We start from the raw sequence: 14,494 nt of genomic DNA, 5'->3' as shown, positions 1-14,494 counted from the left end.
CTGATGCCCCTCGCTGTGCTGGCAGGCCACGCCTCCGCTACAAGGATGTCCTGAAACGTGACCTCCAGGTCTTCGGCATCCCTCACAACACTTGGGAAACCTCTGCCGGCAACCGAGCAAAGTGGCAAGCTGCTATAAGATCTGGTGCCAAAAGATCCTGCCAGCAATACACAGACTTCCTGAACTGTAGAAGACTGAAGCGCCTTGCCAATCGTCGTCCTCGACGTTAAGGGCCTATGATTGTTACAGCTCATTTGACTCATTGGTCTAGTGGTCCCCGCCGATTCACTATTTTAATATGTCATTGTAGTACAGTTTCCTATTCCAGTAGCTTCTTTACAAGAAGTGCAAGCTTGTGGAACTCTTTTCCTGCTGACTGTTTTCTTCCTACCTATATCCTTGACCCTTTTCAAGACTAAGCTCAATAGGCATCTCCTCTCTTTGCAATAATCAGCTTTCATTCTTGTTACATCGAGTAGTTTCATGCCTTATCTGGAGCGATTTTTTAAAAAAAAAAACAAAAAAAAATTTGAATCGCAGCTGTCATATCTATTTAAATAGTGCTAAATTTAAATGAACATACATTGTTATAATAAATAATGAGACAATTTAGGTAAACATGTACGATGAACCAAAATAAAGAGAAGATAAATATGTATATAGAATACAATAATTAAGATGGAGCAGAAAAAACTCCTTTTCTTTTTAGCAAATGTAAATGAAGTAGTACATCAAAGTAATCTGTTTGTGTGAATTTTAACAATGTTTTACCCAAACAAGTTTCCTGTCTTATTATTACAAGAGTAAAATCAATTTTATGTTGGAGATTATCTTTTTGTAGTAAAAATGAATCCTGCAATACAATTTCTTTTTCTCTTTCTCCACACCAGGTTTGTGTACAGCTTCATGATCTAAATCTGAGATCACACGAAATCGCCGTCAGTGTTTTCTCTCCATTCTCTCCCATGTTAGGTGAGTTTGGAAACCCAGACAAAGTAAGTAACACAAATTGAAATACATAACCTGACAAAATCTTGATAAATTAATTAAATTGTTGGTACTTATACAGTATAGCACAGAAGTGAAAATCGCATTCCAAGTAAAAATTATTCGATTTACTTACGTACCAGACAAACATAAGTATCCTTGCCAAAAATTAGGGAAAAAAATTATTATTAGTATTTTAATTAAAGGTAAAAATCAGTTTCTGTTTTTTGCTTTTATTATCATTTGACTAAATGATAGACTGACTTATCTCCCCTTGCTTTACAGGATTTCTGCTTTTATCAAATGCAGATTAGCAAAATGCGATAAAACTGATTTTTATTTGGAGTTAAAATTTTACTAAATAATTTTTCTTAAACTTTGGTATAGGTACCTATTTTTAAACCGTAAATATATCAAAGAGATTTACTGTTAATTTATTATATAACTATGATTTCTGCTTATGTAACTACGACTTTTACCTATGCCCCACACTGTATAAGCACTAAATTGTATTGAGTTTCTCATATCTACGTAACTTTGATACTTACACATTGAATCATAGATCGATCATTTATTGAAATAAAGAAATGCAGTAGTATAAGATAAAACGAAATTGAAAAATCCTATTAAACAAAAGTTCTAAAATTCATTAAAACGTTTTTGTTTTATTTGTAAACAAGTATGCCATGTTGATCTTTTGCTTTTGCTAATATTTAAAAACAAAAAGAACGAATTATTTCATCACCCTTTCAAATTTGGAAGCATTATCTATCAAATAAAGTTACTTAAACTAGATTTAAAATTCTTATCAAATTCTCATATTAAAAGGTTACAATTTTCGGAAGCTATTTATGTTAAAAATTAAAACTTGATAGTTGCAGTTTTATATTAATTTCTAACCTTCATTACTTATGTTTGTATTATTAACTAGTCTTTAAAAAAGAAAAAATGTTACATCCCTTTAATTAAAAAAAAATCTTAAACTGAGAATAACTATATAAATAGTTACTCCCACTTAATTATAAAAAATGTCAAAACACCTAATAAGAATTGCAGAAAAAAATATGATAGAACAGCAGAAAATAATAAAAAAAAAAAAAAATACAATAAACGAATAAAAACTAGCTAATAATACAAAGTAATTAAAGTTAAATATTAATTAAAAACTATAAATAATATTGAATGCCAAAAAATATTAAAAAAATAAAATGAAAACTCCCAACGATCCTAAGAGAACTGCAGAAAAAAGAAGAAAAAAAAATAAGCAAATAAAAGCTACAACAAATTAAGGCACGACAAATGACTCCTGTTGATTTTGTATTTGTGAGATATTTAAGCACGTCATTCAAACAACCTGGGATTCTTGTGTCAAAAACAAGAAACTGTGATTGAAAATTAGTATAAAGTTGGTTGGGGTGCAGTCTGCAGCTCCGTGTAGACAGAAAAAATAATGAAAAAAAAAAATAGCCACCTTTTCTTTTTATATGCTGTGACATAACATGCAAATAAGATGCTTCCAGTTGGATATAAAGGGCCTGATTTTTCGGAGACAGGGTTGATTTTGGACTTGGATGTCAGAGTAGCAAACGTTGTTAGCAGTGTGTTGTGTTCTAGAGTTGAGTTTTAACAGTAGAGTGTTAAGATTTAGAGTTTAGTTTTTGATAGCAGAGATTTGAAGTATCAAGTTTTTGGAAGCAGTGTGTCAAATTTAATGTTTTTTAATTGCAGAAACAACTGATTTTAATTTAATTTACACTAATTGACATGCTGTTGTTTTTATTTTTGTTGAAAATCTTTGTAAATAAAATAAGTTTTTTTTTTTTTTTTTTTTTTTTTTTCAAACTTGAAAGAATATTTTTTAAAAATATGAGTCAAACATTTTTGTCAGTTACTCTTCAAAAACACTTGATGTAAAAAAAAAACATTTTTTTAAAATAAACAAATTTTTTTTCATATTTTTGACTCCTACTTTTTTTAAAAAAATATTCTCCTAAATCTAAAAAAAAAACAACACATTTGTCATGTCTTAATTTGTCTTGCATAAATAGTAAAACTATTCATTGGACTCATGGTGCTTATGAACCAGAAGGAGATATTTCAGAAAGGAGAACCCCTATGCTAACATTTTCTCCTTTCTAGTCCAAAGCTATAATCTGTTTTCTTCCTGAGATTTTCTGCAGAGATGGACATGGCTTAATAAGCTTTTTGATTTTATTAGTTAGTTCATATCTGTGAAGGAGATAGCGTTTACCACTGGTAGCCTTTGTGATCTCTACCAACTGGAAACTTACCATTTTACATTTGCAAGGGCAATATGTGTCAACTTCCTTTAGGGAAGAAAAAAGAAATGCCAAATAGTTACATGGATTATTTGAGACAGATGAGGGTGATGCTGTGCAAGTCTGTCTTACAAGGAAATCGAAAACCTTAATCATTCTTTTTCCTTCAGTTTTCCACTTTGTAATTCCCTAAAATATGTCAATGATTACAAAGATAATTTATAAAATAATCATAATTCTTAAAAAAACAAAACATTGTTTTCTGTAGGGGGGAAAGCAATGATTTTCTATTTTTTCTTTTCTATTTTTTTTTCTCATAATTGCAGATTGCTAAAGTAATGGCCGGAAAGCAATTTTTTATTGAAACAAAATTTGATGGTGAAAGAATGTTGCTTCATAAACGAAAAGGTGAATACAAGTATTTCTCTCGAAGGTTAGTCAGAAAAACAAAACTATTTCATTTATTCATTTATATTGATTATAAGGAGGATTAACAATAACTAAACTTTTAGTTTGTTCAATTAGAATGAATACTTGATGGTTGAATATGGTTAAATCTATGCTCATTTTTGCATTAATCCTTAACAGTGTATAGAACGAATACATAATACTTAGTTCACTGCATCTTTTCATAACAAACGTCCATACAAAATTTCAACCATATCAGCTCAATAGTCTCCAATAAAAAATTGAATTTAAATACTGATCCCTAGTTGTGCATCAAACAAATACCATAATGCTTAATTTGCTGCACCTTATAATAACAAAGGTTCATACAAAATTTCAGCCATATTGGCCCACTAGTTTCTGAGAAAACTTCTAGAGTAAATGTGGGATTGTGGTGACTAATTTTATTAATTCATATCCCACACTGTACACCAAACTGACACCATAATAATTTGCTGCACTTTATCATAACAAAGGTATGTACAAAATTTCAGCCATATCCGTCAAGTATTTTCCAAGAAAAAGTGGAACAGACAGACAGACAAGCAAAGAGAAATATAATATAGATTTTATTTTGAAAAAAGAAAAAGGATCTTTTGATTTTTAAGCTGCAATCTTCCCTTGCATTGTATCAATGCTTTCTCTTCCTAATTTTTTTTTTCTGTTTTGCTTTTCTATTTGAATTTAGAAAAATTTGAATCTGTTTAGGATTCTGTGAAAATTTCCTAAAAATTAGTCTTACCAAAAAGAAAAACAAATAGGAATAGGAAGGTTGTTTTGTGTCCAGAAAATCATCGTTCTCTAAACCTAGGATTTCAAACCGACCATGTGCAACCCACAGGAAACCATTTGGGCAACCAATGTTTTCATCAAATTTTATTAACTAGTTCCTCACCCTTTCCATATTTTGACATTATCAATATTAAATTTTACTTTGGATTCAATCTATCAATTTTGAGGTGAGCAAAGTTTGTTTTATTTTTTTGCAGGGAAATATACTGAAACCCCTCATTACCACTATCAGCAAGCCTTCATTTGAACCCTTAATTTTGAGGATGTACATAAATATGTAGAAAGGTTGACTCTGAAGACCTTATGACCTTTTGCCAAGATTTTTTGTCTGGGATTTTTGTTTTTTATTTCTATATATTTCCTTGGTGGTTATAGTCAGCTAACATACTTCCTAATTTCCGGCATTGCGCTACCGGATGCGATGACAAGGCAAATCATTCCTTCATTTTTTTTCTCTCATGCCTATATCTGTTATATATTTGTTATTTTGCTTTCAATAATTTTATTTTTATATTTTCATAATCACATATTTATTATATAAATTCAAATAAAAAAAATTATTTTTAAAATTTCATAAACATATATTTCTTATAAAGTTTCAAATAAAATAAAATTTTTATTTTTTAAATTTTGTTATTAAAAGTGCAAATAAAGACTAATTGTGTTATTTTTATCTTTTTATAATGTTGTTAATTTTTATTGTATATTTTTCAATAATGTCCTTTTTCTTATATTTTATTTTAATAAATCGCTTCACAATAGAAATATTGAAGAACAATAAACATGAAGGAATCAATTTGCCTTGTTGCCGTTTCCATTAGTGTTACACTGAAAATTAGGAAGTACATTAGCTAACTATAACCTCCTTAGTCACTATGGGAAAATTTATTTTTTTGATATCCTTTTTTGTGCGGACTTACTCTCTCCTTAATTACTTCTTCATAGAAAATTAATTTTTAATTTTTCTTTATATTTTAGTGGAAATGATTATAGCAATTCATTTGGTTGCACAAAATATGATGGAAATTTAAGTCAATACATCCACAATTGTTTTTATGACGAAATTCATACATGCATTTTGGATGGAGAAATGCTTGGATATCATTCAGCCACAAAAACATTTGGTAAGTTTGTAATTTGCAATGTTTACTGTTTGAAAAAAAAAAAAGTTGCCCGGAATTTCCCCTATATTGAAAAAACAAAAATAAGAATATCTGTATGATATGTGTACTTGTGATGGAACAAAAATGTCATATTCCAAAAATTATGTAAATTGCTCAAGTAATTTTATTTTTAACTAAGAAAATCAAATTTCATAAGTAAGTAAAAGGGGATCGTCTCATCTTGCCATCTTGAAGAAACAAGGAAAGATAACACAGTAAGTTAAACTTGTGAGATCAGCAATGTAATGCCTACGATTTCCCATTAATCGCTTAAAATCATTTAAAAATTATTTTCTTTATAAAAATAAAGCTAGTTGATGAATTTACATGATGTTTGAATGATCTTTTCATTTCATCATGTGTGCGTACATCATAAAGATTTTTCTGTATTTTTGTTTTTTAATATGTGGAATTTTGGACAAGTATCAAAAATAATTTTAACTATCAATCAGTTTAAGGATACCAACCTTCTGTTTACTCATTTTTTTATTTTTTTGTTGTTGTTTTTTTTTTTTTTTTTTTCAGCATTATTGTGAAGAAGCAGGGGGGAGGGCGTCAAAATACCAGTTGGTATACATATATATATATATAACAAATTTTTATTCTTTAAATAAAATGTTTATGTAATCGTTTTTTGCAATGCAAGTTTTCAGGTCATAAGAGCATTTTTTAAGAACTGATTGGTTTCATTTATGGAAGGGGGTTCTTAAAAAAATCAATAAAAATCAGTTTTAGGGAGTGAGAGTGGCATTATATATGTTGATCATCAAATCAAAATTGAAGAGAAAAAACATCTCCGACGGCCAACCAGAAAATTTCCACTTTCATACCTAATGTTACTAGATCAGTCTGTCTAAAGATATCAGCTTTCTGATTTAAATGCACCAAGAATTGATGTTATTGTTTTCTTTTGATTCCCCTTTGCAAAATTCAATCATGTTCTGCAAATTTAAAAACAAAACAATTTCCTCTACAAAACAACTAAACCAAACACCATGAATAATTATTTGAAGATATGATGATGATGTTTGTTTATCACTTGACAGTGATCATGCAATTGTTTTGTGGGTTCAAAGATGGCTTGTTAGAGCAATTTAAGCACTGAAGTATTTTTGCACCTGTTGGACACCTGTGGGATAATTCTGTATCAGAGGTGCTGACTGCTCTGTCTTTTCTAATGTCACATGTTCTCTTCATTGCATGCGGATTCAGCAATTGTAGCCCCTTTGTGAGTTGCCGCATGCCAGGGTTAGTTTTAGTATTTGAAGATATAAAGAACTTGAAACATGAAAACTTTTTTTTCAAAATTATTAGATTTTGCATTAAATAACCTGAAAATGCCATAAAACAAAACAACCAGATTGAACACCATATTTGGAAATATAAACAACTTGAAGAATAAAAACTTTTTCAGAAATTATTGGATTCGACATTAAACAATCTGAAAAGTGATGTGCTTTAAAACAATCATGATGAAACAATAAATATCATCTTCCAAAAATCACAGAAATTGATGAAGTTATTTTTATTTTTATAAAGAAAATCATTTTTAAGTGATTAATGGGAATTTGTAGGCATTACAATATGAACCTGGCAAGTTTAGATTGAGTTATCTCCCTTTGTTTCTTGAGATTGTTTTCAAAATGACAGGTGAGGTGATTACTCATAGAATTTGATTTTATTTAAAAATAAAACTATTTAATCAATTTACATAATTTTTGGAATATGTTTCTTCGTTTCATCTTTTTCGTGTGAAAATCAAAAAATATAAGTTCTGTTTTCGATTCTACATCAAATTATCTCTTGGCGAGAGAGAAAATAAACAAGTTCAAGTAGGATAGGAAAACTGGAATATTCAAAGACAGCAGGATGTCAGTGCTTTGGGGGACCATTAGAAAGCTGAATTCTGAGCTCAGAATTTGGGTCACATGGAAAAGTGTTCTGGATATGACCTTAAACTATATTCGATGGTGATACCCCAGCTTGCGGTATTTGGGGAGTGTGAAGTGAGCCTTTAGTTGCCATTGCTCCCAGGTCCACTCTGACCCAGAGTCGTAGTACCTGTTAAGGTCCCAACTATGGGTTGAATAGAAACAGACTTAAAAAAAACAAACAAATATATTCTATTAAAAAATTTTTCTTCAAAATAACTGGATTTGGCATTAAATAACCTGAAAATGGTTGATATGCCGTAAAACAAAAGCAACCAACCACATGGAAAAGAGTGGTATTATAAAAAGCATTTTAAAATATTGTTACTGGTTTGACAGGCAATATTGTTAATTCTACATTTTTGCCTGCAACTCTACTTTGGACCTAACAAACTACTCCCTCCCAGATTTTCCTCTGCGGACAGAAACTACACTAGATGATCTGAAAATCACCCTTTCTCAAGTACATGATATCATAAAAACCTAGACATCTCAAAAGCATGTGGACATGATCTCATCCCGACTGTACTATTAAAATAATACTCCGCCGAGGTTGCTCTGGTTCTCTCCAAACTTTTCAACAAATGCCTAAATGAATCTTGCTTTCGTGATTGCTGGAAAACCGCTTCTGTTTAAATTATTGCCTCATTAGCCTCCTCCTTTTTGACAAAATATTTGAGTCTATAATTAATCAAGCTCTAATTCACCACTGCACATTTGAAAATCAGATCCTATGTTATCATAGAACGAATACTTAACATAATTAAATCCTTCTTAAATAAGAGAAGAATCCAGGTTGTCCTTGATGGTCGTACATCAAAGCAATATGATATAAATGCAGGTGTACCTCAGGGGATCAATCCTTGGACCTTTATTATTCCTGATATTCATAATAAACTTCCATGATAAAATTGTCCCAGATGATGCTGCTTTCATTTCTTCCCAGATGATGCAGCTTTGATTTCTGAAGTCACGTCGTGGTTGGAGGACCAACCTGGGGTGTTCTACAAAAACGGTCTCCAGAACTGCATCAAACGATGGGAGAAATGCATAACTCTGAGTGGTTCCTATGTAGAGAAAGACTAATAACTGTGCCAAGTTTCATTGCTCTACTGCTATGGGAAGTGGGTCAGGGGTATTACTTATTGCACGCCCCTTTTACGCCTGAAAGTATCCTGAAATTTTGTAAGGCCACCATTTGCCCATGTATAAAGTATTGTTGCCACATTTGTGCTGATGCATCTGCTACTAGTCCCTCACTCTTTGACAGGGTTCAAAAGAAAGTTGCCAACTTAATAGCTCCCGCACTATCAGCTAGTCTTCAACTGCTGTTTTATCAACGAAACGTTCCATTCCTCTGCCTGTTTTACAAGTACATTAATGGTAGATGCTCTGACGAACTATAAGCCCGACGTAAATACCCTCGACAAACGCAACAAGCAGCAAAATTACACCCCCTACACACAGAAAACCTTAGATGTAAGAAAGCCTTCTACTCTAATAGTTTCTTCCCTAAGACTGTTACACTTTGGAATAACTCTGATTGATATATCCTGGATGCAGACTTGATTTCACATGTTAATATAAATCTCATTTCTTTTAAAATTTTGCTTGAAGCGCATCACTCATTTTCCTGTTATCATATTTGTTTTTAAAGGCACAAAAGCTGACCATTATGACATCAAAGCCACAAATCTTGGAGACTATCAAGCTTGTTATTTTGTGTTTGACATTCTTCTCTACAACGATTTAGTTCTATCCAACCGTCCGATTCGAGAAAGAATGAGCTTTTTGAAGAAAGTGTTCCACCCAATTGAGGGCCGGATTCACATCAGTGAATCAAAAATTGGAAATACAAGGTGAGTTTGAAAATAATTTCAACATTTTAATATTTCTATCCATTGTTCTCATCTTCGATGTTTCTTCAGGTGCATCTTGTCGAACTTTGTCATTTATACAGAATTTTGAACTGAATCCTATATAATTCATGGGGTAGAAGTTTTTGGTAATTTTTATTTAATTTTCAGTTAAGTTAGTATCACTTCCAGAAGATTATCTCTTAGAATTGACTAGCAGGGCTACCCAGCATTACTTGGAAGAAAATTGTAAAATAACTTCTATCCCTTTCTTTTCTCTCATTCTTTGTTTTCTCCCTTCCCACGCTTTCTTTCTTCTTCCCTCAGCCCATTCCTCTCTAGTTTGAGTCAATATCAGGGAAATAACTGTGAAAAAACTCAGTTACTTCATGTTAAATGATAGCATTAAAAATCGTGTTTATTTTTTTTATAATATTAAATAATATTAATGGCCATTTGACCCCCAAAGAATGAATCATTTTTTTTTCTCTAATTTTTCGATATTAATTTTTTCGTGTTATGCTGATTTTTAAAAAATACCAACTTGATAGAGGTTTGTTGAATATTTTTCAAGTTTTAGCAAGACATATTTTATTTTTTATTTATTTATTTTTTTTAATTACATTTTCACCCCAAACAAGGCACATTGCCACTTTGATGTAGGGGGCTACTATCAGGGACCTAAGTTGCAGAGGTACTATGTAGGGAGTTTAGCAGCAAGATGTCTGTTCACATTACATTTGAACTTTTGCATGCAAATACAGTTGGGGAAGCAGGAAACTGAAAGAGAATTCTAAAGTCCTGCAGTTCTGGGAAAGAAGCTATTAGAGTAGAAGGCTTTCTAACATCTAAGAATCTCAACTGTGTACGGGGTGGGACTTCGCTGCTTGTCGGGTTTGTTGGGGTATTTTCGTCGAGGGGGTACAAGGCCTTGTAGTTCATCAGAGCATCCACCATTGAAATACTTGTAAAACAAGTAGAGGGATGCAACATTTCGTCGATGGGACAGGGGCTGAAGCTTAGATGACAGTTCGGTTGGTGACTCTCTTTTGGACCCTATCTAGGAGCGAGAGACTAGCAGCAGATGCACCAGCCCAAATGTGACAGCAGCACTCCATACATAGGTGAATGGTGGCTTTGTAGAGATACAGGATACTTTCAGGCGTAAATAACTTTCTAGCACGGTATAGAGAGTCCACCTTCTTTGCAGCAGCCTTGGCAATGATCTCGCTGTATCTATTCTGATATGTTTCCTGTGAACGTTAAGCCAAGGAGCTTGAACAAAGTTCTTTCAGGTAAAATATTTCTAGCTATAGCTATTGGTGGTTGGTTCATGTAATTATTAAAGGAAACAAGCTTTGTCTTGGCAGCATTGAACGTTACCATCCATTTTTGACCCCATTCCACTACAGACTGAAGGTCTTCCTCTAGGGTTTCTGTCATTACCTTAGATATGTGCTCATTAGTCTTCCCCACGTGCCTGCTATAGAGCGTGGTGTCGTTGGCAAATATACCCATCTCAGAGACAGTTTTATCAGGTAAGTCATTTGTAAATATCAAATAATAAAGGTGCAAGGATTGATCCCTGAGGTACACCCGCATTTATATAAAATATTTTGGACGTATGCCCATCAAGGACAACCTGGATTCTTCTCTCATTTAAGAAAGATCTAATTATGCTAAGCATTCGTCCAGTAATACCATAGGATTTTATTTTCATGAGAAGACCATCGTGCCATACCCTGTCAAAAGCCTTAGATATATCTAGAGCTATATCCCTCTTCTCTCATGCCTTATCCAATGCTTGGTATAATCGTTCAGAGATTACAGTTAGAATATCTGCAGTAGAATGGGCTTGCCTAAATCCATATTGGTGGTCAGATAGAAGTTTAGCAGCTGTAGGGTGGTGGACTAGAGCTTGATTAATTAAGGACTCCAATATTTTGACGAAAAGAGGGAGGAGGCTAATTGGGCGATAATTTAATGGGTCAGTTCTTTTGCCAGAGTTTTTGTAAACTGGTACCACAGAAGCAGTTTTCCAGCAGTCAGGAAAACAAGATTCATTAAGACATTTGTTAAAGAATTGAGAGATCTGGAGCAATCTCAGCGGAGCATTTTTTTAATAGCACAGCTGGGATGAGATCAGGTCCACATGCTTTTGAGGTGTCTAGGTTTTTTATAATGTCATGTACTTGATAAGGGGTGATTTTCAGATCATCTAGTGTGGTTTCTGTCTGCAGAGGAAAATCAGGGAGGGAATGGCTTGCTGGGTCCAAGGTAGAGTTTGATGAAAACTGACGGGCAAGCATGTTAGCTTTTTCAGTTGCTGTGCAAACAACCTCATGATTGTTGACTAGTGGGGATATTGTTGATAACCCATTATTTACTACACTATTGTAGATTTTCCAGAAATCACGAGTTCCTAATTTTTGTGTTTTCTAGTGGATTCAGTATATTCACTCTTAGCTGTTGCTGCTTCTTTCTTACAATTATTTCTAGCTTCTATATACTTTTGTCTGTTTGTACAGGACTTATGCCAGATAAATCTACGGTATGCATGTTGTCTCTGAGCAATGGCAGCTGCACATTGGGGAGAATGGGGTTTGCTATAGAGCTTCCGTGTAGGAACATGTGCTTCAGTTGCTGCTTTGAACCATTCAGTAGTCTCATTTGCACACTGTTCTGCTGGAAGAGAAAAGATATTTCCCCATGAGGCGTCTCTGATGTGATCTCTAATGGCATCCCAGTTCGCCTAATTGTAGTACCTTGTCGTTTTGAGCAGTGGCTCTTCAAATTGGGGTCGAGAGTTTAGAGTGATGTCTATCATTATCACATTGTGATCAGCATTCCCGAGTGGGCAATGAACATTTGTTACACAATCCTCAGGAACTTTTGTCAGAAATAGATCCAAAAGTGAGGCTTGCTGGTCCTGGCGATCTGGGAGACGGGTCGGAAATGTTACTGTCTGTGTCAAGGGATGGGATATAGCAGTTATGGATGACGCTACCAGCTGTGTCAGTGTAGTTAGAGAAGCCAAGCCAATTTCTGTGGTGGGCATTAAAGTCACCAAATACATGCATTTGGGCACTAGTGTTAACACTTTATTCTTTGCAGCACATGTCTATATGACCCAACAGCTAAAATGTCAAGTAAAAATACAAATTCTTATCTTAAAAATTTTAAAGCGTAAAAAATGAAAAAAATGACCCTGAATTTGTGGGTTTAAGAAACAATTAATCTCCATTTGTTTGCAAATATGTATACATGTATATGTAGATGGATAAATGCTAGAACCCTGAAACTCTTGTTGAGATTTGCTGTTATTTTTTACTTCTCCTTCTAGAGATGACTGCATTGAGGCTTTGAATACTGCTATCGATAACAATGAAGAGGGTGTCATGATAAAAGACTGCGAGTCTGTCTACCGACCGAGTGCCCGACGAGGTGGATGGTTCAAACTGAAACCCGAATATGTAGACGGTTTGATGGATCAGCTTGATATCCTAATTGTGGGTGGATTTTGGGGCGTCGGCCATCGATCTGGCTTGATGTCACATTTCCTTTGTGCTTTGGCCCTTCCAACCGCAGCAGGCAAAAAGCCCAGTGTGTTCTGGTCATTTTGTAAAGTAAGAATTTGAGATTTTATTTTTCCTTCAATGTTTTCAGAAGATTTGGCATCGAAAGATAAACAGAATAGACACTAAGATGTGTCTATTCTTTTTGTATTACTATGTTTCTTCATTTTTGAGATGTTGACTGATTATGTGTATTATTTGGATTCTTTGAACTACTGTTCTCATCTTGAATGTTATTTTCATGTTTTGGTTGATGTAACCTCCAACCTTCTTCAGTTGTATCTTGTCAAACTCAGGGAATCTGCTTTTGAGCAGAACCTTTTAATTAATCCACAAGAGTAGCATGTTCTCGTTCCATCAGCCATGATCAAGTAGAAATCTGAAGTAATTTGTAATTGTATTCTTTGTATTGTTCACAATTAGGATTGAATCTTCAACCTCCAGAATAGTGTCACAACTAAATTTTACTTGTACTTTATCCATAATGCTCATTCGATGTTCATATTTTGTTATGAAATTTAAGACAAAGTGACACATGAACAGAGCATCTTATTCTCACTTTTTGTTTGCATTTTAGTTCAGTTAGCTCTCAGAGGTCAAGAGACTCCATTTACTTTATACGAGACATAGATATTTAAGTGTTCACTTAAGGTTTTCGTCTACTTCTTTAACCTACACTTATTTATTTCCCCAATTGATCATTTAACTATGTTATAGTTTATCCAGTTTCTTTTCATGTCGTACATAAGACTTTGGTATTCAGTTATAAGGCGTTGATATTATGTTATCTTTCCTCCTCTCAGTTCTGTTTAACCCAGCATCATTGGGAACACTAACTTCTACTAAGGTTGCTTCTTTCTCCTTTTTGTTTCACATCTGTGTTAGCAGTAGAAATTGCCTAGTCATAATGGATGGTGTATGATTTATTTCCAACTCTTCTTTCTGGTGTACGAAGGGCATTCCAAAAGTAATGTCTCCTATTTTTATTATACCCAAATGGATCAGACGGGATTACAAATTGCATTGCTATGATGACTAAACTTATGCATTCGTGACTTGAAAGTTTCATCTCCCTGTTGCAGATGTTGATGGTGTGGGACTCTAAAGAAGCAACCCCTGCACATGTGTTAAAAGCAAAGCGGTTTCATTGAATTCTTGGCAAAAGTGCATTGAGAATGGTGTTCACTATGCAGAAAAATACATTCTTTAGCACAAATGGTTGTTCGATTTAATGGTACCACTCTCATCTTCATGGCTTTTCAACTTTTTGAGTAAAAAAGAAATAGGAGGCTTTACTTTTGGGAATGACCCTCGAAGGTTCCCAAGACTTGTTGTTATATTTGATATTCAACTTTTTACAGGTGCTCCAATAAGGATATCTACACACTCCATTTTGTCATATTGTATAGCTGGTGATACCAGATCAGGCTGTCCATTGGCTTCCTGAGACGAAATGCACCTACA

At 33.5% G+C, this 14,494-nt stretch overlaps 1 protein-coding gene across 3 annotated transcripts in view; it reads left to right on the top strand.

Moving 5' to 3' along the window:
• Positions 1-14,494, top strand: part of LOC145279729 (DNA ligase 4-like) — a 73,404-nt gene that overhangs the window by 26,924 nt on the left and 31,986 nt on the right. For all 3 annotated transcript variants that reach the window (XM_080131022.1, XM_080131020.1, XM_080131021.1), the window contains exons 6-10: positions 891-995; positions 3,593-3,699; positions 5,484-5,629; positions 9,257-9,458; positions 12,799-13,081. In XM_080131022.1, coding sequence (XP_079987148.1) covers positions 891-995; positions 3,593-3,699; positions 5,484-5,629; positions 9,257-9,458; positions 12,799-13,081 — 843 coding nt within the window. The remainder of the gene's footprint in view (positions 1-890; positions 996-3,592; positions 3,700-5,483; positions 5,630-9,256; positions 9,459-12,798; positions 13,082-14,494) is intronic.

The sequence above is a fragment of the Euprymna scolopes genome, chromosome 7, assembly GCF_053919585.1.
Source record: "Euprymna scolopes isolate OS-2025 chromosome 7, ASM5391958v1, whole genome shotgun sequence".
NCBI lineage: Eukaryota > Metazoa > Mollusca > Cephalopoda > Sepiida > Sepiolidae > Euprymna > Euprymna scolopes.
This window is presented reverse-complemented; position numbering and strand designations above follow the sequence as displayed.